This window comes from Panthera uncia (assembly GCF_023721935.1).
Source record: "Panthera uncia isolate 11264 chromosome C1 unlocalized genomic scaffold, Puncia_PCG_1.0 HiC_scaffold_3, whole genome shotgun sequence".
Lineage (NCBI taxonomy): Eukaryota > Metazoa > Chordata > Mammalia > Carnivora > Felidae > Panthera > Panthera uncia.
Genome location: NW_026057584.1, coordinates 33,867,395 through 33,892,702, shown reverse-complemented (window position 1 = coordinate 33,892,702; position 25,308 = coordinate 33,867,395). Strand labels below are relative to the sequence as shown.

Sequence of the window (25,308 nt, the reverse complement as noted above, 5' to 3'; positions counted from 1 at the left end):
TACCACGAGACATAGCCTATAAAATGTCAAAGGGGAGGGGGAGAATAACAAATCACAGAGTTCACTGGGTTATGACATTTTAGCAGATGGAGTTATAACACAGTGTTCCCAGTTTTAAGGGTGACATCCCCCACAGGGACTTTTACAAGGGTTCAATAGCTAAATATCACCATGCAGAAGTGGAAATTAGGAAGAAATTTAGCTCAGCTTATGCCCTGCTATGGGGCTCCAGAGTTCCTGGCCTGCTAAACCCCACTCCGAGGCCTGGCCTCCCCCAGGAACACTCCATCTTGTGACCTTATTCAGCAAGGTCTTCTTCCCACAGACACTGGGGAAGGAGATGAGGTCCTGATCTGACTTTCCCTCCTCAAACTTGAGTCAGTAATTACTTCCCGAACACCTGTTCCTGTGCCAGGCAGCCCAGTCTGATGGGGAAGAAGAGGGCTCCCAAGTCTTCTGGGGGGATGGACAAGCTCTAAGCTCATGGGAGGAAGGGGGGCCCTCAAACATTTTGAGAAGACGGAGAACCTATTAGACTGATGGAGAAGGCAAGATCCTCCTGTCACGTGCACTGTGGCAGGTATTAGAGATCCAGAGAGGAACAAATGTCGCTCAGAAATTTCACAACCCCACCATCCTGGCTCTGAAGCTGGCACCAAAATGGCTGAGGTGGAGCCATGTGTGTCTGCAACTGACAGTCCTTAAAGCTCATGTGCAGCATCTCATAGCATGTGGTTTGCACAATGTTCTGGTGCTTAGTATATTCCCTATAATCCCACCTCTCACGTAGTCCCTGAGGCACATCTATGAAAATTTAGGGTTCCCCCCAAAACTCAGTTTGACAACCACTATGATAAATAGTAATCCATGTCAGCCCCCACACTTGGGATGTGCATGGGGGAGGTGGGGGGGCATACCACTATGGCTATGACAGCTGGACTGTGATTCAGGCAAAGGTTTGAAAAGTGGAAATGGGACCTAAAAGAAACCTAAACCATAAACTGGTTGTAAATCCCCAGTTTCAACCACCAATGATGGTGGGCAAGACAGGCAAGGAATTCCCCCTCCCATAGGATAGCCTCCCCTGACATCTTTTCTACCCCAAAGCTACCTCGAGGAAGACGGTGAATAGATTTCAGCTGTATAAAAATGTTAGGGGAGCAAAGGTAATTTGCTCAGGTTCAGACACTCCTCCAGAGTCTCACTCTGGCCACCCCAGCTTCAGTTTCCAAAGGAGCATCTCAGGCAACAAGGAGCCTGGGCTGGGGGGATTGGCAGAGCCTTACTGAGGCCAAAAGAGCAGCTTGGCAAGAGAAGTCTCCCAGCAGAAACAGAAAAGGTCTGGGGGTCTGGAGAAAGGACCAAACCCCCCTCATGTTTCAGCACACACACCATGGGCCAGACAGGCTCAGGTCAGCCACAGCATTGCACTGAGTCGTGGAGAAGGCAAACAGAAGACTGTTACCAGAATATGGATCACTTGCTCAGGGTCCAGTCCCTCAACTGAAACTCCATTCACTTCCACCAGTTTGTCTCCAGCATATAACAGCCCTAGGCAAACAGGAACACAAAACAAAGGAAGATACAAGGAAACTGGCAAAAAATAGAGGTAGCTGTACCAAAGATTTTTAGCAAACTCATTAAGCCAAGCATGCTCTAACATTTAAACATTTACTCTGAAATAATAACAATAATAATACAGGCTGGTTATTCTGGAGTACACCACCACCAAAGCACAGAGAATTGCATTTTATACCTCTTTACTGGGTATTAAGTGATGGTGATATTTCTATTTCTGCTAATCTGATGCTGTAAAATGAAGATATCATGAGTAAATGATAAATGAAAAGGAAAGGGGAGGGGCATTCTTCAAAAGAGGAAACATGGAGAAACATGGGGGTTAAGATCAAGCCTTGAGAAGTATGAAGTAAACAGTGGAGTTGTCGGAGGGAGAGGTGAGAAGCAGGATGACGTTGTGGAACAGAAACCATGGGTTATGAACACTTCAAGACAGTTACGGTCAATGACACCAAATATTCTAGAAAGTAAAAATAAAACTGAGGCCAAAGGAAGGGCCAGTGGACTTAGCAACTAGGAAATCCTGGGGCCACTGCTCTAAGAATGTTGGGGTATGAAGCCCATCCCGTCTCCAAGGCCCTGGGAAGTGAGGACATGGGGCAGCAGGCACGGAAACGCAGCCGTGAAAGGAAGGAAATTCAGTTCACTGGTAGAAAAGGCAAGCAACAGGCATTTCAAGGTGGAACAGAGCCTTGTTGCAAGCGGAAGGACCAAGTGAAGGGAGAGAATTGGGACTATAGAGTGGACAGACCCGGACTTGCATCCTGAGTCTAATTGAAAACCGTGCATACATTAGTTACTTAATCTCTTTGAGCCTCAGTTTCCTCTTCTGCAGAATGGCCTGATAATACTTAGCTTGGTAGGTTACCACAAGAATGTAAACTGAGAGAACATTAATATGGGGCCTCAGTGAAGGAGGGAAACAGGATTTTCTGGAACATTTATTCCCTCCTTCCTAGTAACCAATGCAATGCACAGAAGCCCTGACCTTGTTTAGAAAAGCTGGGTTTCCCTGGAAAGAAGACTAAACAAGTAATGGTTTCCTATTTCTCTGGTCACATCCATACTCTGCTGCTCAGCTTACCACTTCTCTCGGCCAGCCCTCCGTGGATGACTCTGGCCACCAGGATATCCCCTGTCATCTCGTGGCGCTTGATGGTAGCTCCCTGGAGAAAGAGTGCAGTGGAATCCCTCTTTTACCTAACATGACCATTTTTCTGGTGGCTTCCCTCAATATGCCTCTGGTCTGGTCAGAAGAGGATATTTATACCAACCAGGGCCATACCATGCCATCAAAAAGACAAGGCCATTCATTCAACCTTGGCCTATCAAAGTCTCTATCCAACCACATAGATACAAAAGAATATTTAGATCCTTACAAAGATAAAGAAAGCTCTCACCATTACAACCTAATCAAAGAGACTTCTTAGAAAATCAAATTAATGCCTCACTTAGCTTCCCATCAATAAAGAGAAAAAAACTTAGATAAGTACATTGGAATTTAGTGAAATGTATGTACCTCAGAGAGCCAAACAATAAATATAATAAAATAAAATAAGTCTTATTTCTCACAGATTTTTCAACAAAGAAAAACACTAAGCAAAAATCTTTCCTAGAGAAAACATGATAATGTATCATGTGTTTAAAGCCACAGGCAAAAGTTGCTAGGACATGCTTCAGCCATTATCTTGGATCTCCTCACATTTTCTGAATGCCTCAAACTATACTGTGACTAGAGACAAGAATATTTAATATTATATTAAATAACTACTAGAGATAATAGAGTTCACAATCAATCCTTAGTTCATAATTAACACTTGGTTCACAATTAACCATGGTATAATTCTAACGAAAAGATAAAGTGATTTCCTTACCAGGGGCTGTTGGTTTTTCACCAAACAAACAATCCTCATTGCTTCCTCACTGTCAGGGATGTTGTCTGGCAATGGGGGGAGAAGGGGCTCAAAATCTTTCTGAGCCACGGTGTCATGGGCACTGAGCAAGGCCTAGGAACAGAAGGCAAGGTGAGTAAATGTCACACATAGGACATACACATTTAGAAGACAGGGAGCCAATACTCTGTCCAAGACACCGCCACCATCACTACTACCACAACAACCAACACGTACACGCTGGCCTTTTATGTGGATTAACTCAGTCTTCACCATAACTCTGTGAGGCAGCTATATTTATTGTCCCCATTTTAAAAGAAGCAAGGCAGGGAGAGGGTAAGTGATACATAATATATTCTTGCATTTCTGCTAAAATGTGTTTTGTCACTTCTCATTTCCTGCAAATCCATGTAATCCATGGTGCTCCTACAAGCTTGAACTACAGAATAACTTTTGTAATATTTTCTCTAATTAAAGCAGAATGGGGGATAGTAATCAAAACATCTTGCTGGTTTAGTTTGTCAGTGACTCCCAAGAGCCGATGAGGAACAGAATGAGAAAAAGTAGCTTCCTGATTTAGGGTATGAGCAAAGAGTTCCTTCTAATGGCCCATTTTGTTCAATTTTTATTTCATCGGGTGGGGAAGTAGTCATTTGATAGCCCAGTCTGAGATTGGAGGACAGAACTTCACTGGAACTCAGAGAAAATTCTCTAGGGTTATCTTGTAAACTAAAAATTTGACCCATAAGTTCCATTGCTCCAAACACAGACCTTCTCTTAAAATTCTCATCTGTTGATAAAATGATCTCAAATTCTATAAGTGCTATGAGATAGGTTTCCTTTCTGCAATCAAATGCTTTTTAATCAATTGTTCTTCATATACCTCTCATTGAGTTTATCATCCTTATACTATATTTTCCAAACATCTTCATACACTTTATCTAAAACTTAAAATATTTACAAGGAAGTATACTACCCTGATTGTCCCCCAGAACTTTAGAGGGACAATGGCCTTGTAGGGGGGCAACAAGACACATGGAAAGTTCCGGATGTCTCCTCATAACTCTGGCAGGTTTAGCTCCATGGCTAACAACACAGAGCCAGTCACATCTGAGTCCCACATCTTTAAGAACAATCTGTTGGTCACCCGTGTGCAGTAATAGAATGTCTATTCAGAAAGTGAATTTTCTGTCACATTTATTTCTTCTTCCCAACTTTGCTTATGCACCAGATGGGCATATCTTATCTATTTTAGTAAGCACTTGCCTTAAAATGTGGAGCCTGGAGGATTTGTCTCAGTTCTTGGGTCTCAGGGGATTTAGGAGTTTCACGTAATATCCCCACTACCTGGTTGGTAAAAAAAGTGTACACTGTAAAATTTTTTTAAATCTTCATCACCTAGTTAACCTCACCCAGGCTGGATAACAGATATAGCACATTAACCTAAGACAAGCTGTTATTGAAATCTTCATTTTCATCTTTAAAGTCGGGGCCCAGAATCTTTCCTTCATCATTAAACTTTACTACAGCAAGTTGAATTCAAGATTTGGGGTAGATCTAAACTTCAGTGCCCCAGTCCTGGCATATTACAGGCTTGGAGGAAGAACTAACATGATTTTGTCATATCATATGTACCAAGGCAATTTCCCTCTAGTGGCGCTAAAACTGTTTGTTAACATGAATGCTTTATGGGCAGGTTAAGGAACCTGAGTTCTCCAGGTATTTGAGCCCAATCCTGTGGATGTTCCATCAAATGGAAAATGGGAATAGTAGTTTGTATTTTAGGACTTATTATTTCATTACCAATTTTAGTGTTTACTGCAATAAAAAATGTTAAACAGAATAAATTCTGATCTCTTTTCCATGGTTTAGGTGTAGACCTGCTTTCTGATAGGACATAAGACCTTTAAAGACTTTACAGAGCTCTATAAATTCTCAGCAGTTGAGCCTCATTACATACAGTCAAATGAAAATAAATAGTTTACTAAGCTTTACCTCCATTCACTACAATTACAACAATAAAATATCATATGTGTGTTTTCCTGGGAATAACTGAGAACAATGTGAATTATTGATTACTGGAGTGGAGGGTAAAGTCTTTCTTTTTTTTTAATATTTATTTTAATACAGTTTGGGCAATAAATAATAAAATAGATTACACTTTTTCATTCATTTGATAAATATCTATTGAACATCTACTATGTGCTAGGTACTGTTTTCAGTGATACAAATATAGTGCCAGACAAAAATCCCCATTCTCAAAAAAAAAAAAAATCCCCATATTTTTTTTTGATGGTGATGAGAGTTAAAAAGATAAATAAAACAGGAAGGTGGACAGGGAGGGGTTGCAATTTTAGGTAGGGTGACCAGAGAAAGACTTAGTGCAAAGGTAATATTTCTATGGAGACCAGAAGGAGATGAGGAAGTAAATCATGTGAGTATATGGGCAAGAGCATTATTGACATATGGAATAGCAGTGCAAAAGGCCTGTGGCAGGTGCATGTTGGTTCAAACAACCACAGGGGTTAATCTGGCAGGAGCATAGTGAGCAAGGGGAAGAGCAGTGAGTGTTAAGTCAAAGAGGGAATGGGAACTATATTATGTTTGACTATCTAAGAACTGTGATGTGTACACTGAGATAGGGAGTCATTGGAAGGTTTTAAGCAGAGAAGTGACATGATTTGACACCCCTTTCAAGAGGAATTCTTCAACTACTATGCTGGAATAGACTATGGGGATGGGGGGGGGGCAAGAGCAGGAGACAAGGGGGGAGGCTATATTGCAGTTATCTGTATACGAGATGATGAAGGTTTCTATTATGTGGCCTAGTGGAGGTGATGAGATTCTGGATATATTTTGAAACTGGCCCTGAAGAATCTGTTGTCAGATTGGGTATGAGGTATGAAAGAAAGAGAAAGTCACAGATAACCCCAAGGAGTTTGGCCTAAGTACTACAAAAACAAAGGTGTCATTACTAAGATGGAAAAGGTTAGGAGAGAAGTAGCTTTGGGTGTGGGGACCATCAGGAGCTCATGGGCCATGTTAAGTTTGAAGGGTCCATTAAACATGCATTTAAGTACAATGGGGAGAAGTCAGTGGGTATAAGAGTTCAGGCAAAGAACCCCGCTAGAGATATAAATTTGGGAAACACTTCTATAACAACATTACCCAAGGATTACATGGGATAAACTGAGCCTAAGATTTAGGAGAAAAAGAGAGAAATGGACATATGCTTAAAATGCCATTTGTTTGTTTGTTTAAATTTGAAGTGCTGGCTAATTTTCTGCCTTCTATTAAAGCTCAATTAGAAACACTTACGCAATACAAAATCATCAGTCAAACTCTCCCATTAGGTCCTTAATTCATTTAAATTAACAGTGCAAGTAAAATGCCTTCACGTTTAAAGCCCTATTCTTCTGTGGATTAAAAAACCACCTTACCTCATAGGATAACGTCTGTGCATGAGTTGTGGCAGGAACAAGTTTCTTTTCTTTAAATTCCTGGAGACAATCATAAACCTGCAGAAGGGCAACGGTGGGAGAATGACATATTGATAACGTGACTATTAATGTTTCAGGTTGAAAGGTCTGCAAGGGGAGAGACAGGCTGGTCCACGGTGCAAGCAGTTGAGTGGCTTGTGTGACTGGCCTTTAATAAGGTGTCTCTCACTGTCTAACAGATATGGGCTCAAGTTTGGTGGTTTCAATGCTTCAAAGGCTTAATTACTGGCCGCCACTAGAAATTGGTCTTCCCCAGCCACCATCACTGGTAAAAGGAAATTCAAACTTTTACTCTTGTTATATTGACAAGTGGGTTTTCCAGGGTTGGGACCAATAGGGATTTGGGGCCAGAGACCTGTAAGAACCTCTGTGCCAGGCCACCGGCCATGTGGCTTGGGGTTCAGCAGAGTGTGTGAACAAGAGGCCGGGCACACTATATGTGCTTATTGCTCTCTGTTCTCATCTTCCATTCGTTTCCTCTTCCTCTCTTAATTCTCCAGTAAATGTTCATTTATAAAAATTTCAACTTCGCCTCTGCTGACCCCAGGAATTTTTTCCACAGCAGGATCTACAGTTGGCTGAGTATGCCCAGGCATGCTCAGCTCTGCAGTGAGGCCTTTCTTATTTTAGGAATCTGGTTTCTCTTACTGGTGGAGGGATGAGGCCCAAGAGGCCAGTTAGGCCCAGCCTTCTACCATCTAGATCAGGGATGACAGTGCTTCTTCATGCCGCCCCTGTGCCAAGTGCTCAGGTTTACCGGAAGACACAAGGCTGATGAACTGAGGCATGGCACATGGGGAACACACCATCTGCACAGGTGAGCAAGGGAATCCCTTTAGTGACAGGAAAACTCCTGCTTGAGCTTAATCCCAAGAGGAAAACATGCCTGATAGGAATCAGGTTGGGCTTTTCCTCCCAAGTTTTCATGAGAAAACTGACTGACGGGTAACATGGTGTAAGTTTCAGGTGCACAGTATTTTGAGTTGATATATGTATGTGCTACAGAACGATTACCACGGTAAGGTTAGTCAACATCTGCTTTACCTCACATAATTATGATTGCATGTGTGGGTGTGTGTGGGTGTGTTAAGAACATTTAAGATCCACTCTCTTAGCAACTTTCAAGTATATAATACAGTATTATGAGCTATAATCACTATGCTGTACATTACACCCCTAGAAGTTACTCATCTCATAACCACGTCTGTACCCTTTGACCAACATCTCCCCATTTTATGCAGCCCCTGCCCCTGGCAACCATCCATCTATGAGCTCTGCTTTTTTAGATTCACATAGAAGTGAGAACATATGATGTTTATCTTTCTGTGTCTGACTTATTTCACTTAGCATAATGCCCTCCAGGTCCATCCATGTTGTCACGAAAGGGAGGATTTCTTTCTTTTTTATGGCTGAATAACATCCCATTGTATGTTTCACTTCTGGGTATATATTCAAAGGAAAAGAAATCACGATCTCAAAGAGGTCTCTGCACCCCCGAGCTCACTGAGGCACTAGTCACAATAGTCATGACATGGAAACAACCTGAGTGTCCAACAATAGATGAATAGATGAAGAAATCAAGACTTTTAAAACAAGTTCTGTGAGTGTACCTCTTTGTTCATGCTAAAGATGTTGCCACTTTCTCTTATTTTATTGTATTCATTTTTAATTTATTTATTTTGAGAGAGCAAGAGCTGAGGAGAGGCAGTGAGAGAGGGAAAGAGAGAATCCCAAGCAGGCTCCCCACTATTAGTGCAGAGCCCTACACTGGGCTCGATCTCACAGTTTGTGAGATCATGACCTGAGCCAAAATCAAGAGTGGGATGCTTAACTGACTGAGCCACCCAAGCACCCCACCATTTTCTCTTATTTTAAATAATATATTAACAAGCATCAGAAGATTGACCACATTTCACACTTAGCTGAAGGACACACCCACATCCAAAAATTAACTTTAAAAGATAATCTTTCTTTTTTTAATTTTTTATTTTTCAACGTTTTTTATTTATTTTTGGGACAGAGAGAGACAGAGCATGAACGGGGGAGGGGCAGAGAGAGAGGGAGACACAGAATCGGAAACAGGCTCCAGACTCCGAGCCATCAGCCCAGAGCCTGACGCGGGGCTCGAACTCACGGACCGCGAGATCGTGACCTGGCTGAAGTCGGACGCTCAACCGACTGCGCCACCCAGGCGCCCCAAAAGATAATCTTTCTTAAAAATAACATTTGAACAAAATTATAATTAGATAGTAGATGTTATTGTACAGTGCAAGAAATTATAGCCAAATTTAAAAGAAGAAGAAGAAATTTTCAAGGTAAGAAAAATTTAAGATTGGGGTGCCTGAGTGGCTTAGTCAGTTGAGTGTCCAACTCTTGATTTCAGCTCAGGTCAGGATCTCACAGTTGTGAGATGGAGCCCTTAGTCAGGCTCAGCCCAAGGAAGCCTGCTTAAGATGCTCTCTCCCTCTCCCTCTGCCCCTCCCCCACTAGTGCGCGTGTACAAGCTCTTTTGCGCTCCAGCGCATGCACGCTCTCTCTCCCTCTCTCTCAAAAAAAGAAAGAAAGAGAAAGAAAGAAAGAAAGAAAGAAAGAAAGAAAGAAAGAAAGAAAGAAAAAATTTAAATGTCTAAACAGAACTGCATATATCTCATTTCCTGATTTTAAGAAACAGGAATAATTTTTTTAAAGCATTTTTATTTGTACTGAGTTTTAGCCTCAAGGACAAAGGGTTGTAGACAGATGATAAAGGTGCTGATGGCCATTTGTGGTGGTGGCTTTGTGATCCCATGGTCCTCTGGACGAAAAGGAACTAGGAGAGAAAAGAGGAGCTGCTGTATACTTCCCCACCTAAATTAAATTCCTTTGTAAGCTAATAGGTTTGTGTAGCTCTTCTCTGAGAATTGCTGTGATATTGGGATTTATAATAAGAATTACATTATTTAGTCTGGCCCTGATTCTGGCTTAGAGCTTCTAAAACTCTTGGAATTTCCTAAGCAAGGAAAGTGCTCTTTTTTTATGTTAATGAAGTGACTTCTGGAATGTACCTAAGGTTAAGGGCAGGTTGCCAGAACTAACCATGTAATTAGACAGTTGGAATTTTCAGTCCCACCTCACCCCCACCCCCTTCCTCCACCTCTAAATCTGGGGGAAGGGAGAGCAGCTGGAGGTTGAATCTACACCCAGTGACTAATGATCTAATCAGTCGTGGCTATGTAATGAAGCCTCCAGAAAAGCCCAAAAGGACTGGGTTTGGTAGAACTTTTGGTTTGTGAACATGTGGAAATCTAGGGAAGAGTGAAGAGGGCATGGAAGCTCTTCATCCCTTCCCACAAGTCTTGGTCTATTTATTTCTTCCATCTGGCTGTTTCTGAGTTATATCCTTTTATAATAAACTGGTAATCTAGCAAGGGAAACGTAGCAAATTAATGGAACCCAAGGAGGAAGTTATGAAACCTCTGATTTATAGACAGTTGGTCAGAAGTACAGGTACCCATCTTGGCTTGTGACTGATGTCTGAAATGGGGGGAGGGTACAGCAGTCTTGTGAGACTGAACCCTTCACCTATGTTATCTCCGATATGATCCGATGCTATCCGATGCTATCTCCAGGTAGATAGTGTCAGAATTGAGGTGAATAGTAGGACATCCAGTAGTATCCCGAGAATTGTTGTTGGTGTGGGGACGCCCACCCCCATGTTGGAAATTCTCAGAACACACATAAGAATTGGCCTTCTAAGAACATTTACCAAGTTGGAATTTCCTGACAACTGACCAGTGGCACAGCTGGGTAAGCAGTTCCCAGCTCCCACAGTAAGCAAAGGCTTCCGGGTAATGAGGTGCTCACCTTCAGCAGAGCCTGCAGCCACGGCGAATGGAGAAGATCGTACAAGAGACACACTCCATTCACATCTCGGCTATAGAACAGATTCAGCTCTTGTAGCACAAGCCTCAGGATCTGGGAGAGACCTGGAAAAGGGCGAGGGTGGAGATGGGGTGGTCGGTGTGGGGTGAAGAAAGGCAGGTGTAAGTATGAAAGACAACTCAGACAGCCGGGATGTCCTAGTGACTATGGAGGAAGGAGATGATGCTGGATTTAAAGCCAAAGACTCAGGTTTCAAGCCCTGTTCTATCACTGTGTGAGCTTCAGAAAGTCACACAACTATCTGAAAACCAGTCCTTGGGGCAAAATGAGAATATGCTAGCTTTCCCATTGGGTGTTGCTAACTTTCCCATAGGGTTGTTGGGAACATTAGATGAAATAATAGATCATAGTATATACAGATGTAGGGTTTTATGAGAGCAAAATTGCTTTCCCTTCCCTACTTTTATCAGCCTTTGGTTTTTTCCAAAATTATCTAGTTGTTCTCTGGATCTTCTTTCTCAAATTCATACATAGTCTTTGTCTTCACCCTTTTTGAGAGTTCTTATTGAAAATGTGATTGAAAAACTTGGTCCATAGGTTTTTAATACAAATCTCAGGATTCCACTGATTAAAGAAACTGAACAGATTTTAGTGAATGCTTGATTTTTTTACAAATAGAAACTATTTATTGTAGTGATATCTTGAATGTGAACAAGTTGTGAAGTTCTAAGTTTAAATAAAACACTGGGAGATTAGAGAAAAAAAGAGGTTCTAAACTCACTATGCCAATTTCTTTCCATCCTGACTTGAAAATTGCTTACACTCATCACTAGTAGATGTAGTAGGACACTCTAAAGTGTACAACAATGTCCTTATAAGGATCACAATAAATCTGGGGCACCCGGGTAGCTCAGTCGGTTCAGGTTCCAACTCTTGATTTTGGCTTGGGTCATGATCTCACAGTTCATGAGATGGAGCCCCAAGTTGGGCTCCATGCTGACAACAAGGAGTCTGCTTGGGATTCTCTCTCCCTCTCCTCTGCCCCTCCCCTGCTCGCACTCTCCCTCTCTCAAAAATAAATAAACATTAAAAAATAAAATAAAAAAGAATCACACAAAATCTATCAGAATCCCTTCCCCTAAATTTGATCTCATATTTAGAATGATATTATAAGGCTTTTCCAGTCTAGAAAGGAGTCCTGATACCACATACCATTCTCTGGATTGGTGGCCGTAGAGGGCTTCATGTCCTTCTTGTCTGGTGGATCTGTGCCTTTGTCTGTCTGTATCCCTCCTCCCTGCACAAGCTTTCAGAAGGAATTCGGAACTGGGAGCAGACCAATAGCTCACAGCACACAGCTCACTCAGTCATGCTGGCCATGCAGCTCTCATGCACTGGAATATATTTTCAATAGCATTTATATTGAGCAAGTCAAGCACTGTGCTATACTCTGGGATCCGTATCAAAGAAAACACTTGCCCTGTGGAGCTTACTCCCTAAATTAACCCCTATGAGAGAACACTACAATTTCATAAAACAGTCTTCCCACTCTTCTCTTTTCTTAGCAAGTGACAAACAAATATTTGTTTTGTTCCCTTCTCTTTGCCAAGTTAATTTTACCATCCTTCAGAGCCAGAAGAGGCTTCCCTGGCTTGACTCCACTCAGGTGCCCTGTTCTCTCTCACTGCACCTGTAGTTCTTCATGGTACTGATCATAATGGCAAGAGTCATGGCTACTCCTGAGGCATACTCTTAAAGGTTGTTTTCTACATTGCTTTCAGAAGGTTTATTTTCAAGAAACAAACACAATAGTGGCAAAACAGGGTAGAAATTTATATCTTGCTTATGTAAAAATGTAGAGGCAGAGAAAATTCAGGACTGGTAGGGCAGCCTTGCTCCATGAAGTGCTCAGAGAATGGTCTCCTTCTAGCTCACTGCTCTGCCACCCTGGGGTGTGGTATGGTTCTCATTTTCCTGTTCCAAAATGGTGGCTGGAGCTCCAAACATCACTTCTACATTTCAGCCAGCAAAATGGGGATTAAGAAAATAAGGGCAAAGGGGTCATGCTCACAACTTCAGAGAAGTTGCCTTATATGATGAAAAATCACCTGGTATAATTTTCAAACACCTCACTGGACTTTGATGTTGCTCAAAACAACAACAACAATGACAACAACAACAACAAAAAAAATTGTATAACTATCAGAGCCTAGAACCCAACTTTTCTTTACCTATAAACACAAAGTATTTTTGCATAATATACATTGAATTTTCTGAAATGGTATTACTGTAATTGAGAAATGAATTTACTTTGCTTTGCTTGGACTTTATCAAGTTGCTCACTATTTCAGAAAATCATGTCAATAGTGCTAAGGCTGCTCATACCATTTCGGGTATCACAGTGTCACACCACACTATCTGCCTTTATCTGTGTATGCATTCAAAGCTGCTGCATCCTCGTGGATTTTTTTATAGGTGCAAACGTGTTATTTCATTATATATAGTGATATATATGGTGTAGTGATATTCCAGATTTGTATATTGAAATATACAATATCTTATTGACTACATTTATTTAACGTCTCCTTTTTATTATTCTTAGGACATGATATAGATGGATTTTCTTTTTTTGAGGTTGTGTGTAAGTGTCTTATTTTGGGTTTCCCCAGAATCAGACACAGACAAAGATTCTAGTGGGATGATTTGTTTGGAAAGTGATCCCAGGAAACACCAGTAGTAGAGTGGGATATTAAGACAAGGCAAGGGGAGCGCTGTCGACAATAGCCAAAGTATGGAAAGAGCCCAAATGTCCATTGACAGATGAATGGATAAAGAAGATGTGGCATATACAGATGTGGCATTGTGGTACAATGGAGTACTACTCAGCAATCAGAAAGAATGAAACTTTGCCATTTGCCAACTATGTGGATGGAACTAGAGGGTATTATGCTAAGGGAGATTAGAGAAAGACAAATATATGACTTCACTCATATGAGGAATTTAAGATACAAAACAGATGAACATAAGGGAAGGGAAGCAAAACAACATAAAAACAAGGGGTACAAAACATAAGAGACTCTTAAATACAAAGAACAAACTGGAGGTTGCTGGAGGGGTTTTGGGTGGGGGGATGGGCTAAATGGGTACGGGGCATGAAGGAAGACACTTGTTGGGATGAGCACTGGGTATTATACATAGGGGGATGAATCACTAGAATCTACTCCTGAAATCATTATTGCACTATATGCTGACTCGGATGTAAATTTAAAAAATTAATTAATTAAAAAAAATAAAATGTGAACGATGACATTAAAAAAAAAAAAAAAAAAGGCAAAGCAAGGAGACAAAGTCAGTGAAAGGTGTACCAAGCAAGTAAATCCTTGGGAAAATATGGGACAAGACAGTGGGGATATTTATACACCAATGCTGCCAGTGATTGGTTGAGAGCTTTTCCTAGAGAACATTACTTCTATTTCTTCCAGCCTGCTACATGCATACTTTCAGATAGTGGGTACAGGTGCTGGCAGTTTGAAGTTGGCCTGATGCAGGGGGTTGGGGAGGGTGCCTGGGTGGCTCAGTCTGTTAAGCAGTTAAGCGTCAGACTCTTGATTTTGGCTCAGGTTGCGATCTCATGGCTGGTGAGTAGGAGTCCCGTGTTGGGCTCTGCACTGACAGTGCATAGCTTCCTGGGGATTCTCTCTCCCTCTGCCCCTCCTCCTCTCATGCATGTGCTCTCACTCTCTCTCTCTTTCAAAACAAATAAATTAAAAACAAAAACAAAAACAAAACTTTCTCTCTCCCTCTGCTCCTCTCCCCAGCTGGAGCTCACTAAAAAAATAAATTAAAAAATTAAAATGATGTTGGCGTGGAGTGCACCAAAATTGTAAGGACCAAGGGCATGTGGGTATTATTAAAGTAGGAGAATAAAGGGTAAATCAGGATTCTTTTAAAGGAGGATTTCAAATTAGTTGTTAGAGACTGGGATATTGCATCTGATGTGGTTGAGAACTTCTGTCAAGAGTTTAGACATTGTGGGGTTGAACCAGGGAGGCCATCTAGAAAAAGATCATTATTAGGTTGTCTCTAAATTCCAAGACAGTGAGAAGAGCAACACGGAAAGCTGTTATGAGATTTTAGACAACTTTCCCATGCACATTCTTTCCCAGTCACACTAAAGTATTCTAGTTTGCTAGATTCTAAGAAAACCTGAGATCAACATGTTTCGCCACGCCCACCACCACCCACTCTGCCCAGCCCCAAATGAGTTAGGTTAAACCCTGTCCTTTCCCTGTATTCTAGTTTTTGAGCCTCTATTGAATCACTTAGTTCAACATGTGCATGTATGACTCACCTTCCTCCTAAGATGGGAGCACTTTTAGGGTAGGGAACTGAAAAGAAAGATGGAGCATCTTCCAGAGAAAAATCAGAGCAAACAGATGGGTCTGGCACCAAGCCATCATATTCAGGCAGCTGCTGAAAACGCTACCCGAAGGGTGCCTCACAAATTACGTACCCTTAGAGAGGCAGCACAGATTAACAATCCAACTGCTATTCATGTAAGGTGGACCACATTTCTTCCATATTTGATGCCCAAAAGACAGTGTGCCAAACTAGACCTATCTATGCAGCAGCTGGGGGTGCTAGACAGTGCAGTCCTGAGATGAACTTACTGTGAAGGAGATTTACAAATAAACTGTGGTTTCTGTAGTCGTTTGATTAAGAAAGCTTCCAATAAATCTAACTCCAGGGTTGCACAGATAACTGATATATTCTAAAAAGCTCATGTTGACTAAAATCTCCTCACCCATGGAGGTATAAACAGTAATTTTCATCTCCACAGCTTGGGTGAATTCTAAAAACGTTGCTTGCCTGGTCGTTGTTAGGTTCCCAAGACAAATTTGCTATGGACGAATTGTGTTCCCCCAAATTCAGCTGTTGAAGCCCTAACTCCACTGTGATGGTATTTGGAGATGGGACCTTTGGTAGATGATTAGGTTTAGACGAGCCCCCGTGATGGCACTAATGCCCTTGTACAAAGAGACACCAGGGAGCTTGCTCTCCAGTCAGTCTCTCTGCCAGGTGTGGACACAGCGAGAAGGAGGCTCTCTTCAAGCCAGGAAGAGGGGTCTCACCAGAACCTGCCCATAATCGCACCCTGATCTCAGATTTCCAGCCTCCAGAACTGTGGGAAAATAAATCTCTGTTGTTTAAACCACCCAGTCCCTGGTATTAGCCCAAGGTAAGACAAAAATTCGTAGAAAAAAATTCAGAAAATGGTTTTCCCTCTCTCTTTATGGCTACAAAAACTGTTGTGACACTTCAGTTCACAATCTGCTTTGCAATTCTCTTACGCATTAACCTGTTCAGGGCGCAGCTCCTGTGTGGGTCATGTCTGCAGAGGGCCTGGAGAGTGGACCTCGTGCTTTCTGGTTCACTGAAAGCCTCGGCACCTGTAACAACACCTGGGCTGTTATTTCCAGTTGTTGAAAAGCAGAAAAATAGGAGGCCAAAATACGGAAGTACAAGGCTGATACCTTCCCAAGCAGTTCAAGAACAGCTGGGACGTTAGTCCTGAGGTGGGAGCTGCCGGACTCCAAAGGCCTCCCCTTCCTCTCTTCCTCAGCTTGGCTATATTGACCTCAACCTCTTTCCCTACGAAACTTTGAAATTGGGGGCCGAGAGCTTGGGAGATCATCCAAAGTTAACTTTCATTTTTCAGATGAGGAATCTGACATTCAGAGGGGGTATTCAGTAGAGCTCACAAGTAGTAAAATCAAAAGGTTTCCTCTTTTGTTTCCAGGACTAGCCCTGAAAAATGCTAGTAACTGGCAAAAGACTACATAATGCTTCTCCCTTGCTTTTTCGTGACTTCTGGACCAACTTTGTAGTTAGAACTTACTTATTTCTGCTGTCATGAGAACGAGAATTCTTGATTGAGGCTGCAAGTAAATAGCCAACCATATGCAATTCTAGACTAAATAAGTAACAGAGGAAGGAGCACCAGTTCTTATTAACCGAGAAGCTGCATTAGTGTTATTGACTCATAAGGAATTTGCCTTAAATATTACTTTAAAAATCAGTATTTCCATGAACCTGAAAAAATGTAGTGATTACTATTAAATGCCATTCCCTCTACCCCATTAAGCTCATTTTTCAAAATAATGCTTCCTAGTAGACCAAGCCTGAGAAAGCACTTGAAAACTTAGTAAGTAATGGCCCATACAAAAATGGCCCAGCTTCCCCAGGGTCAAAATGCTGTTGGCTAGGGCTAGGACAAATGCTCAATTTTACTCAGTCTACATGACAACTCACTATTCCATACTTAAGACATGGTTTCCCAAAGCAAAATCTGCTCTTTCAAAATCACAGAATTCACCATATGATTTGGGTTACAATGAAACCAAACTGTTTGAATTACATTACCCAGAATTTTCTTCTTAGCTATTAAAAATTAACAGAAGCACAGACATTTATAGATCTCTTCTGGTAACCCAGAATCATTTGGCAGAGTCTCTCACCTGTAAGACTGCAAACATCCAACGTTGCTCCTATCCAGAGAAACGCTTTGGTAGAAAATACACTCGTGGGCTATTAGCTGCCAAAGTCACCTCACTGTTCTAGAGAAAATCTCTGCACATCCTCTTTGATTTAATCCACAGAAGCCTAACCCAGCCTAACCACTAAATTACTCCTAAGCTTCCCCTGTCACAAATCTTTAAGCATTCCTTGTACTGAGAGGTGTAACATACCATTTTCAACCTTCGCATTGATACCTTCTCTCAAAATGCCAGCACAGTTAACACCAAAAAAGTTTATTTTTGTTGACGATAGCACGATAACAGACACCCCACAACAGCATCTTATTTTTGTAAGTAGGCTTCATGCCCAGCATGGATTTCAATGCAGGGACTGAACTCACCAACCCGAGATCAAGACCTGGGCTGACACTTTACTGAGCCACCCAGGTGCCCCCAGACAATAGCATTTTTAATGAAAGAAAAAAAAAAACAAACAACTGTGGAGATACCCGAGAGTAAGCTGATCTTTAACCTGATTTCTCATGTTATGGTGAGAAAATGATGGAAGACTGTTTAGCCAATAATAATGAGGCCTATAAAAAAGTAGTTCCTTCTGGAAGTTTCCCTACCAACTGTCCTGAACTTAGTAGTTATCCATTCTGTATCTCAGACTGGAGTTACTTCTTTATTTGAAAATTTTATATTGCAGCAAGGGATTGGTGGGAAGCAGATATCCTAGAAAAAAAACGAAAGAAAGGGTACTGCTGACATCAGAGGATAAAGACCAAATGGCCATTGTCAGAGGCTTTTCAGTTCCTTTATTTGAAATTAAATGGGTAGCTTCCCTTTGCTTTCCACTGTTGATGAAAATACAAGCGGAGAACGTGATACATCTGTGACTGTTTTGAGCACACCATATTTTATCCTACACACCTAATTTTATTAAAAGTTTTCACTTTCAACTCATTTTTTACTTTATGATGTTTTAATGCATCACCAAGCTATGATATTCCATCTCTGGCAGCAGCAGTAGGAAAGAGCCATGGAATTAAAGTTAGGGAAGTTCTAGAGTCCCAGCTCTAGCAGTGAGTGAATCCCAGCCACTCCTCGTCTGCAAAATCAGCGGGGCTAATGCCTGCCTCACAGGGCTGCTGTGAGCATTCATCACGCATGTGAAAGATCTGTAAACTGCTGCACAAGTGCTAGTATTTCTATTTAGAAATAGTGGCCTGGAGATTTAGAATTGAAAATTTATGGTTTTAAATATGCTATCTAAAAGGTATATAGTATGAAGTAACTGGCCAGTGTCACTCAAAACTCCAATAAAAGGATGATTTAAAACATGTTTTTCTTAGAATTGAGCCAGTCTATCATAATTTTGAGAATTTCTCAGTGGGTCTCAAGTCTTCATTCATTTCTACAACTATCCCTGTCTCTCTCTCTCTCTTAAGGGGTCAAGGCCTTCAGTAGATTTGCCTTTAAGAGCCAAATGTGGAATCTGTGTGTTTATTCCAAAATCAAAACAATCCCTAATGGAAATGCAAAGTGCTTAACATAATCAAGTGTTGGTCCTTTTCCAATAATGGGTAGCCACCTTCTGAGACAGAGCAGCGGTGACATGGACAGGCTTCTTGAGAAGACATTACAACTGGGAGGTGGGCTAACTAATGCCTAATATTTCCAACCAGAATTTTAAACATCTTCTCTTCCCTTACCCGAATCTGTTTAGGAGAAAAAAAACAAAAAAAATAACCAGTGAGAATCAAAATATACCTTTTATTCAAAGAAATAATAGATTTAAGACCCCCGCCCTTGGGGTATTAGGATCAGAAAGTCAATTTGTGGTCAGCAAAGGTGGTTACCATAATTATAAATTTACGTTCATTTTAAAGAGAGAGATCTCTAAAACCCCAGAAGGACCTCTGAAGCCAATACAAAGAGTCATGAATTACAACTTGGGTAAAAAACAAACAAAAACTAAGGCTGGGTTTAAGTTTTTAGGCTGCCCTGGGATGCCTGGGTGGCTCAGCTGCTTAAGCATTTGACTTCATTCAGCTCAAGTCATGATCTCGTCATGAGTTCGAGCCCCAGATTGGGCTCTCTGCTGTCAGCACAGAGCCTGTTTCGGATCCTGTGTCCCCCTCTCTTTCTGGCCCTCCCCTGCTGGCGCTCTCTCTCTCTCTCTCTCAAAATAAATAAACTTAAAAAAAAATTTTTTTAGGATGCCCTGTGTTATTTCTTTTGCAATCATAAAACAACCTCATAGAGATGAATGTCTTTTATTATGAAAATTGCTGTTACATTACAGCCAACATTCCAAAACAGTATTTTAATAAACACGTCTTGATTATAAAGTAGAGCAGAAACCATGATCCTTTTTCAAAACTGATTAACATCTGCTGATGTTAACATAAATCTGGAGGACACTCTGTATGCTCACCATGGTGTGTAGGAGATGAGATGAGGAAGAGCACCTATGTTATTCAAAACAACTACTAGTGTTACTAGTACAGTGTAAACCAACCATTTACAACAGGACATTAAAAAAAAAAAAAAAGGTAAAAAGCAAAACACTAAAATGTTGAGGTGTTACAATACTTTTGAGATGGGAAAAGCCAAAGCTTGTTTCCTTTTTTCTTCCCCTCTGTGAGTTCAGTGCGAGGTAGAGGGAAGAATGCTAGATCAAGGATGGATGCTATTTCCCAGAATTTAGTCCTGCTCCAAAACACAGCCCACATGCAAAAGCTCTTCAGGCTCTCATTCACAGGCCTCGGAATACAGCATTTGCACATGGACAAATGAGGTTCCATAGCAGCTCCGAGTCAGTGTTTGAATTCCAGTGTATTCACTCTATAGCACTGTAAGGAATCCAAGAACAAATTTCCTATGTTCTTCCTAATCAGGAGGCAGAAGACTCCTATTTAGATGTGTTCCATGTTTGGGGTCAGGGTGCGGTAGTCACTGCATAGAACCTCTCCCATCATGAACACTACCTAGTGGAAAAGCTTAGAAAAAGTTAAAACTGCAGTTTTAGAAGGTCCTCTTCCCCCTCCTTCAGCAAAGAAGCATGATGCACACGTGACTGCAAGGAATTCTGGAAGGCATAGTGTGGCTACAATAGTTTCAAGTACCATCTGCTCCTTGCAAAAGGGCCTGGGGTAACTGCAGGCAAACCCGAAACTCAAAAAAATATTTATTAACTTCTTTAATGTAAGAAGCTATACTGAGAACTTCTCTTACGACTTCATGTAGCTGGCATAGTCTTTACTGTAGGAAGGGATATCCTCTTTTTCCAAACAGTAAATGTGTGATATTTTGGGAACTTAACATAGGCGAGGGACTGGTTTAATTGAATCCTATGTCGTTTTCATTCCTCCCTTGAAACCATACAGTCTTTTTTCTGGACTCAGAGCTATCACCATTAGTAAGGCTCAGAGATAACAACCAAAATAATACAACGTCCTAATTTCAACACCATTCTTTTTTGCCACTACAGGAAGACGCCAGATGGTGCTAAACACCCTACAGATAATCCAGTTGTCAGGCTGTTCTGCATCCTAGTTAAGCTTCTCACGCTGGATCTGGTAGTAACACGCCTGAAAAAAAGTTCAAAACAATTTAAAATTTACTTGGAAAGAAATTATACAAACATAGCAATGCACAGGAGACTAAAGAAAGGAAATCTTTGTTTAATACTGATAGCTCCAACCAAATCAGTTGGTTGCTTTCTTTTTCCCTGTTTTCTAGTCCCCATATCCAATGTCTATTTTGCCTAGCTGTAATTAGTGGAGATAAAATTTTGCACATTTTCTAATTCTCAAAACAAACTTTTTACAAGCTGTTTAATATTCTTCAATGAGTAGAAATACCTTAATTGGCTAAGCCACTACTGATCAGACATTTAGAATATGCTGATCATTATAAGGTACACAAACAACTGTAATCAGAATCATCTAGTATGTTTAAGAAACTGCAAATTAAGATTAAGTATCATTCCAGACCCAGTGAGTCAGAATTTTCAGGAACAACTTTTTAAGAAGCATTCCCAGTGATTCTGAAAGTATCCAGGTTGGGAGTTACTCACACTACAAAGAACACCTCAGCCAAACCAAACACAATGTTGTCCATTCTTTAATTCCTCAGAATAAATCCCCAGGAGTGCGTTTACTCAAACTCCGAGAACATTTTTGATGTGGCTGATATCAATGTTAGTAACAAAAGTTTTCCAAAGGTGATTATTATTTAATCCATTGTCAGCAATATGGGAATAATTCTGATTTCACTATACCCCTACTAGCACTGGGTATAATTTTAAAACATCTTTGCTAATTTAGTAGGCACAAAATGGCACCTTGTTTAAATCTACAGTACTCTGATTTTCAGTGAGGTCGAGGATATTCCTACATATAACTGTACTAGTTGTTTCTTCCTTGGTGATATATGAGAAATGCTCTTCATAGAACATGAATATTAATAATGTAAATCATTGGTGGCCACTATTTTCCCCAACTCCACCACCCTTTTCAATTTAATAGAAATGTTAATGGTATTTCAGTTGAAAAGTTCAAACAATTAACCCAAGCCAGAAACCTGACATTAAGTTCTAATTTCTTTTTCTCATTTTAATTTGCCTGTCTTTCCTTCTCTCTTCCTTTTGCTTAAAAATCAAAAAGCATCTATAGTTTGCAATGCAGGTGATTCTGCCCTGATTCTACCCTCCCTCCAAAACAGGTAATAAGCTATCCCAGTACTTTAAGCATTTATTAAATAATTCCTTTCTTTTCTATTTTTGTACTGATGTTTCCATTTTTACATGTGAAATTTTTATTATAACGCTGCCTTTACAACAGCTATCCCTTCTATTAGAGGTAATGTCCATTCTTGTAACAGGAACATACTATCTTAATTATTGTATTTTTATGAAAGTTTACTAACTGGCAGAGGGGGTCTAATCCTTTTTTTCAGAAGTGTTTATGCCATTTTCAATTTGTTGTTCTTCCAATATACACACAGAATTATTCTACCAAATTCCAAGAAAAATCAAGGTAGGGAACTAAAATAACTTCCAACAAACCCTAGACTACTCATACTAGAGAATCTCATTTGTAACATACTGGTTACAGTAAATACATGGAGAAAAAAGAAGATACAATTCATATTCATTACATACATATTGCCTTCTGTGTTTTACCTCATTTCCATTAAATAACTCTAGTGCCAAATACTTTTGGACACTAAGAATCCTTTCTGTTTCTTTTCTAGAGTTACATTTATAAAGATGGTCTACCTTTATAAGCACTTGTAATGATTTGAATGGTCAATTTATAGGGAAGATTGGGTAATGTGCTTTAGTATTTTGAAGAAGAACTGATTCTACTTTTAATGTATTATATTTTAAAATATTAACAATATGTACTCTAAAGGCATTTAATGATTGCATTAAACCTCTGTATAAAGAAGACAATGATTAATGATAGATATATAATATGGCAAATTAAGGACAGATTTTAAGATTAAAAAAATTAAATATCACCTATACTTACCTTCAAGGTGGTGAACATTATACCCTGTTCCCCATGCTGAAGATATGGGTCCATGAGATCCTCAATGAGGTGTACCTCGGAGCCTAAATTCCTAATCCTGCCCAATAAAATAAAGATACTGAGTTACTCCTATTTATATGTATATCTTCCTTCTGAATCTATGTGAGGGAAAATAAAGAACAGCTCACCATACTTAAATGGGTAAACAGAATTTTTTTTTTCCTAGTAGGGGAGCATATTACTGTCATCAATTCAGAAAAAGCACTTGTTAAAATGAGTCACTGTAATAAAGTCAGAAAAGGTTGGTCACCTGGCCCGTAGCACCACATATAAGAAAACAGGAAACAAGTCATCCATGGACCATAAAAAGTCTTCCTGAAGTGATGCCAGGACACTCTGAGAGATCTCTTCAAAAGTCTGCTGGATGACCTTAAGTTTGTCTGATGGGGTAAATGTCGTGCTGTTGTTATTTAAAAAAAAAAAAAAAAAAAAAAAAAAAAAAAATCCTATGAACTGCTTAATATTAAATATTGTTTGACAATATACCCTCCTGGGGTGCCTTAAATTGGACACTTCAGGCATAATGAGTTGCTGGAAGGGATGACCACTGTAATCCCACAGTTTTTTGAGAAAAGAAGCCTCCAACGATCTATGGTTCTTATGGAAGAATTCACTAAGTCATAGATTATCTCCTTTTACCCAGGATCTTATTTTTCTAATATATGCTCTTCTCTGAGTAATTAAGTTTGGTTAATTTCCATTTGGCTAAAGATGTGATTATGTAGATACATTTCTGGGTAGGCTCTCCACCTTTTTTGAAAATACAAGGGACTTGTAGAGTAAAAGGTAAGCCAAATGTCTCAAAAGAGCCTTTTCTGATCTCCAGCCTGAGTGTGACACCATCTAGGACTGAAAGGAGCACTTAGAGCTTAGGTTAGGATAAGATCTCATTAACATCTTAATAGACTAACTACTACTTTGATTTATGTGATTTTCAGCAAACGAGAGATTACCTAATCTGCTGTAGACATTCTACAGCTGAGGCAAAACAAGCATCTTTTGTGGTTGGCAAAACCTGCAAAAAGAGAATTTATGAAAATCAAAGAGGAAAGCTGTCTTCTGCAGTAACAATAAAAAATAATGGCACAGCACGATTCTTCAGTGAATAACTCATGCTTGGGTACTATTCTACCAAAGTAAAATGGAATTTTTTTGCTATCTTAAACACCCCACATCAAAGAGAAACATATTTGCTGAGGACACTGAAATCTACTATACCTTTTTACTCTCTCCAAGGATTGACAAGGTCATTGGCCAAAATTTCCTACAATAGAATCCACACTGTTAATACAAGTTATTACTTAGAGCAGATTAATCCCCGTAAAAACAGTTGAGGCTACATTGCCTTCCCTGTCCCCATTTAAAATAACTATTCCACAGATAAAGTGTTCTGGTTTTTTAAAAAATGTTTACTTTATTTGAGAGAGTGAGCAAGTGAGCACGGGTGGGGCAGAGAGAGAGGGAAGGAGGCGGGGAGAGGGGGAGAGAGAGAGAGACAGACAGACGACAGACACAGAGAGACAGAGAGAATCCCAAGCAGGCTCCGTGCTGCCAGCACAGAGCCCGACACAGGGCTCAATCCCATGGAACTTCAAGATCATGACCTGAGCCAAAATCAAGAGTTGGACGTTTAACCAACTAAGCCACCCAGGCGTCCCCAGAGATAGTTTTAATAAACATTCCACAAGTAATTTAAGAGCTTCTATCTTGTCCCTAAGAGATCTGTCAATGAATACTACAATAACCCTATACATTACAGATATTACCAAGTATTGGCCAAAATCTTTCCTTCACTCAGTTTTATCTCATTTTTAATGTGAAATTATTCCACTGAAAAAATTTACTTTCTGATTAAGGCTTGTTCACTTTTTTTGAGAACACAAATATATAATTAATGGTGCTGGGGTGATCAGCTTTATCACCGTACTAGAAAAAAGGATAATGTGTTCTCCCGGAATAACAAGAAACAATGCTCTACAACAAAGCACTTCTAAAACTTAAATTACAAATTGTACATGGTGAGGAAAGAAAAATAAGGGAAGGAAGAACATCAAAGACTAAATACAATTAATTTTTTCTGAAACTATAAACATGTATTTTGTTTTAAAGAACAGCAAAATACCAGATGGGATAGCTAAAATTTACATATATATATATGTATATATATATATATATACACACACACACAAACATTTCATACACACACACAAATAAAACACATTCAGAAGAATAATCAAGATTTATACCCCACTCCAAAAATTCTCAAAAATAAAGATTAAATGTCACTATTTTGCTGAATAATAGATATGCAAGTAAGTGAATCAACTGCAAATCATAGATTCAATTAATAATGCTG

General features: G+C 40.1%; 2 protein-coding genes across 4 annotated transcripts in view; both read right to left on the bottom strand.

Annotated features, from left to right (window-relative positions):
- MPP4 (MAGUK p55 scaffold protein 4) overlaps nt 1–12,838 on the bottom strand; it is a 38,311-nt gene extending 25,473 nt beyond the window's left edge. The window contains exons 1-8 of the mRNA XM_049615250.1: nt 12,767–12,838; nt 12,044–12,137; nt 10,814–10,935; nt 6,911–6,988; nt 4,737–4,817; nt 3,453–3,584; nt 2,663–2,744; nt 1,466–1,551 (exon numbers count right to left, since the gene is read on the bottom strand). Of these exons, the coding sequence (XP_049471207.1) occupies nt 1,466–1,551; nt 2,663–2,744; nt 3,453–3,584; nt 4,737–4,817; nt 6,911–6,988; nt 10,814–10,935; nt 12,044–12,137; nt 12,767–12,838 (747 nt within the window). The remainder of the gene's footprint in view (nt 1–1,465; nt 1,552–2,662; nt 2,745–3,452; nt 3,585–4,736; nt 4,818–6,910; nt 6,989–10,813; nt 10,936–12,043; nt 12,138–12,766) is intronic.
- Nucleotides 12,839–19,612: 6,774 nt separating this feature from the next.
- The window catches only part of ALS2 (alsin Rho guanine nucleotide exchange factor ALS2), a 71,276-nt gene continuing 65,580 nt past the window's right edge, over nt 19,613–25,308 (bottom strand). For all 3 annotated transcript variants that reach the window (XM_049615172.1, XM_049615173.1, XM_049615174.1), the window contains 5 exons: nt 24,171–24,216; nt 23,906–23,967; nt 23,203–23,352; nt 22,893–22,989; nt 19,613–20,945 (listed from right to left, as the gene is read on the bottom strand). In XM_049615172.1, the coding sequence (XP_049471129.1) occupies nt 20,907–20,945; nt 22,893–22,989; nt 23,203–23,352; nt 23,906–23,967; nt 24,171–24,216 (394 nt within the window). In that variant the 3' untranslated portion in view covers nt 19,613–20,906. The remainder of the gene's footprint in view (nt 20,946–22,892; nt 22,990–23,202; nt 23,353–23,905; nt 23,968–24,170; nt 24,217–25,308) is intronic.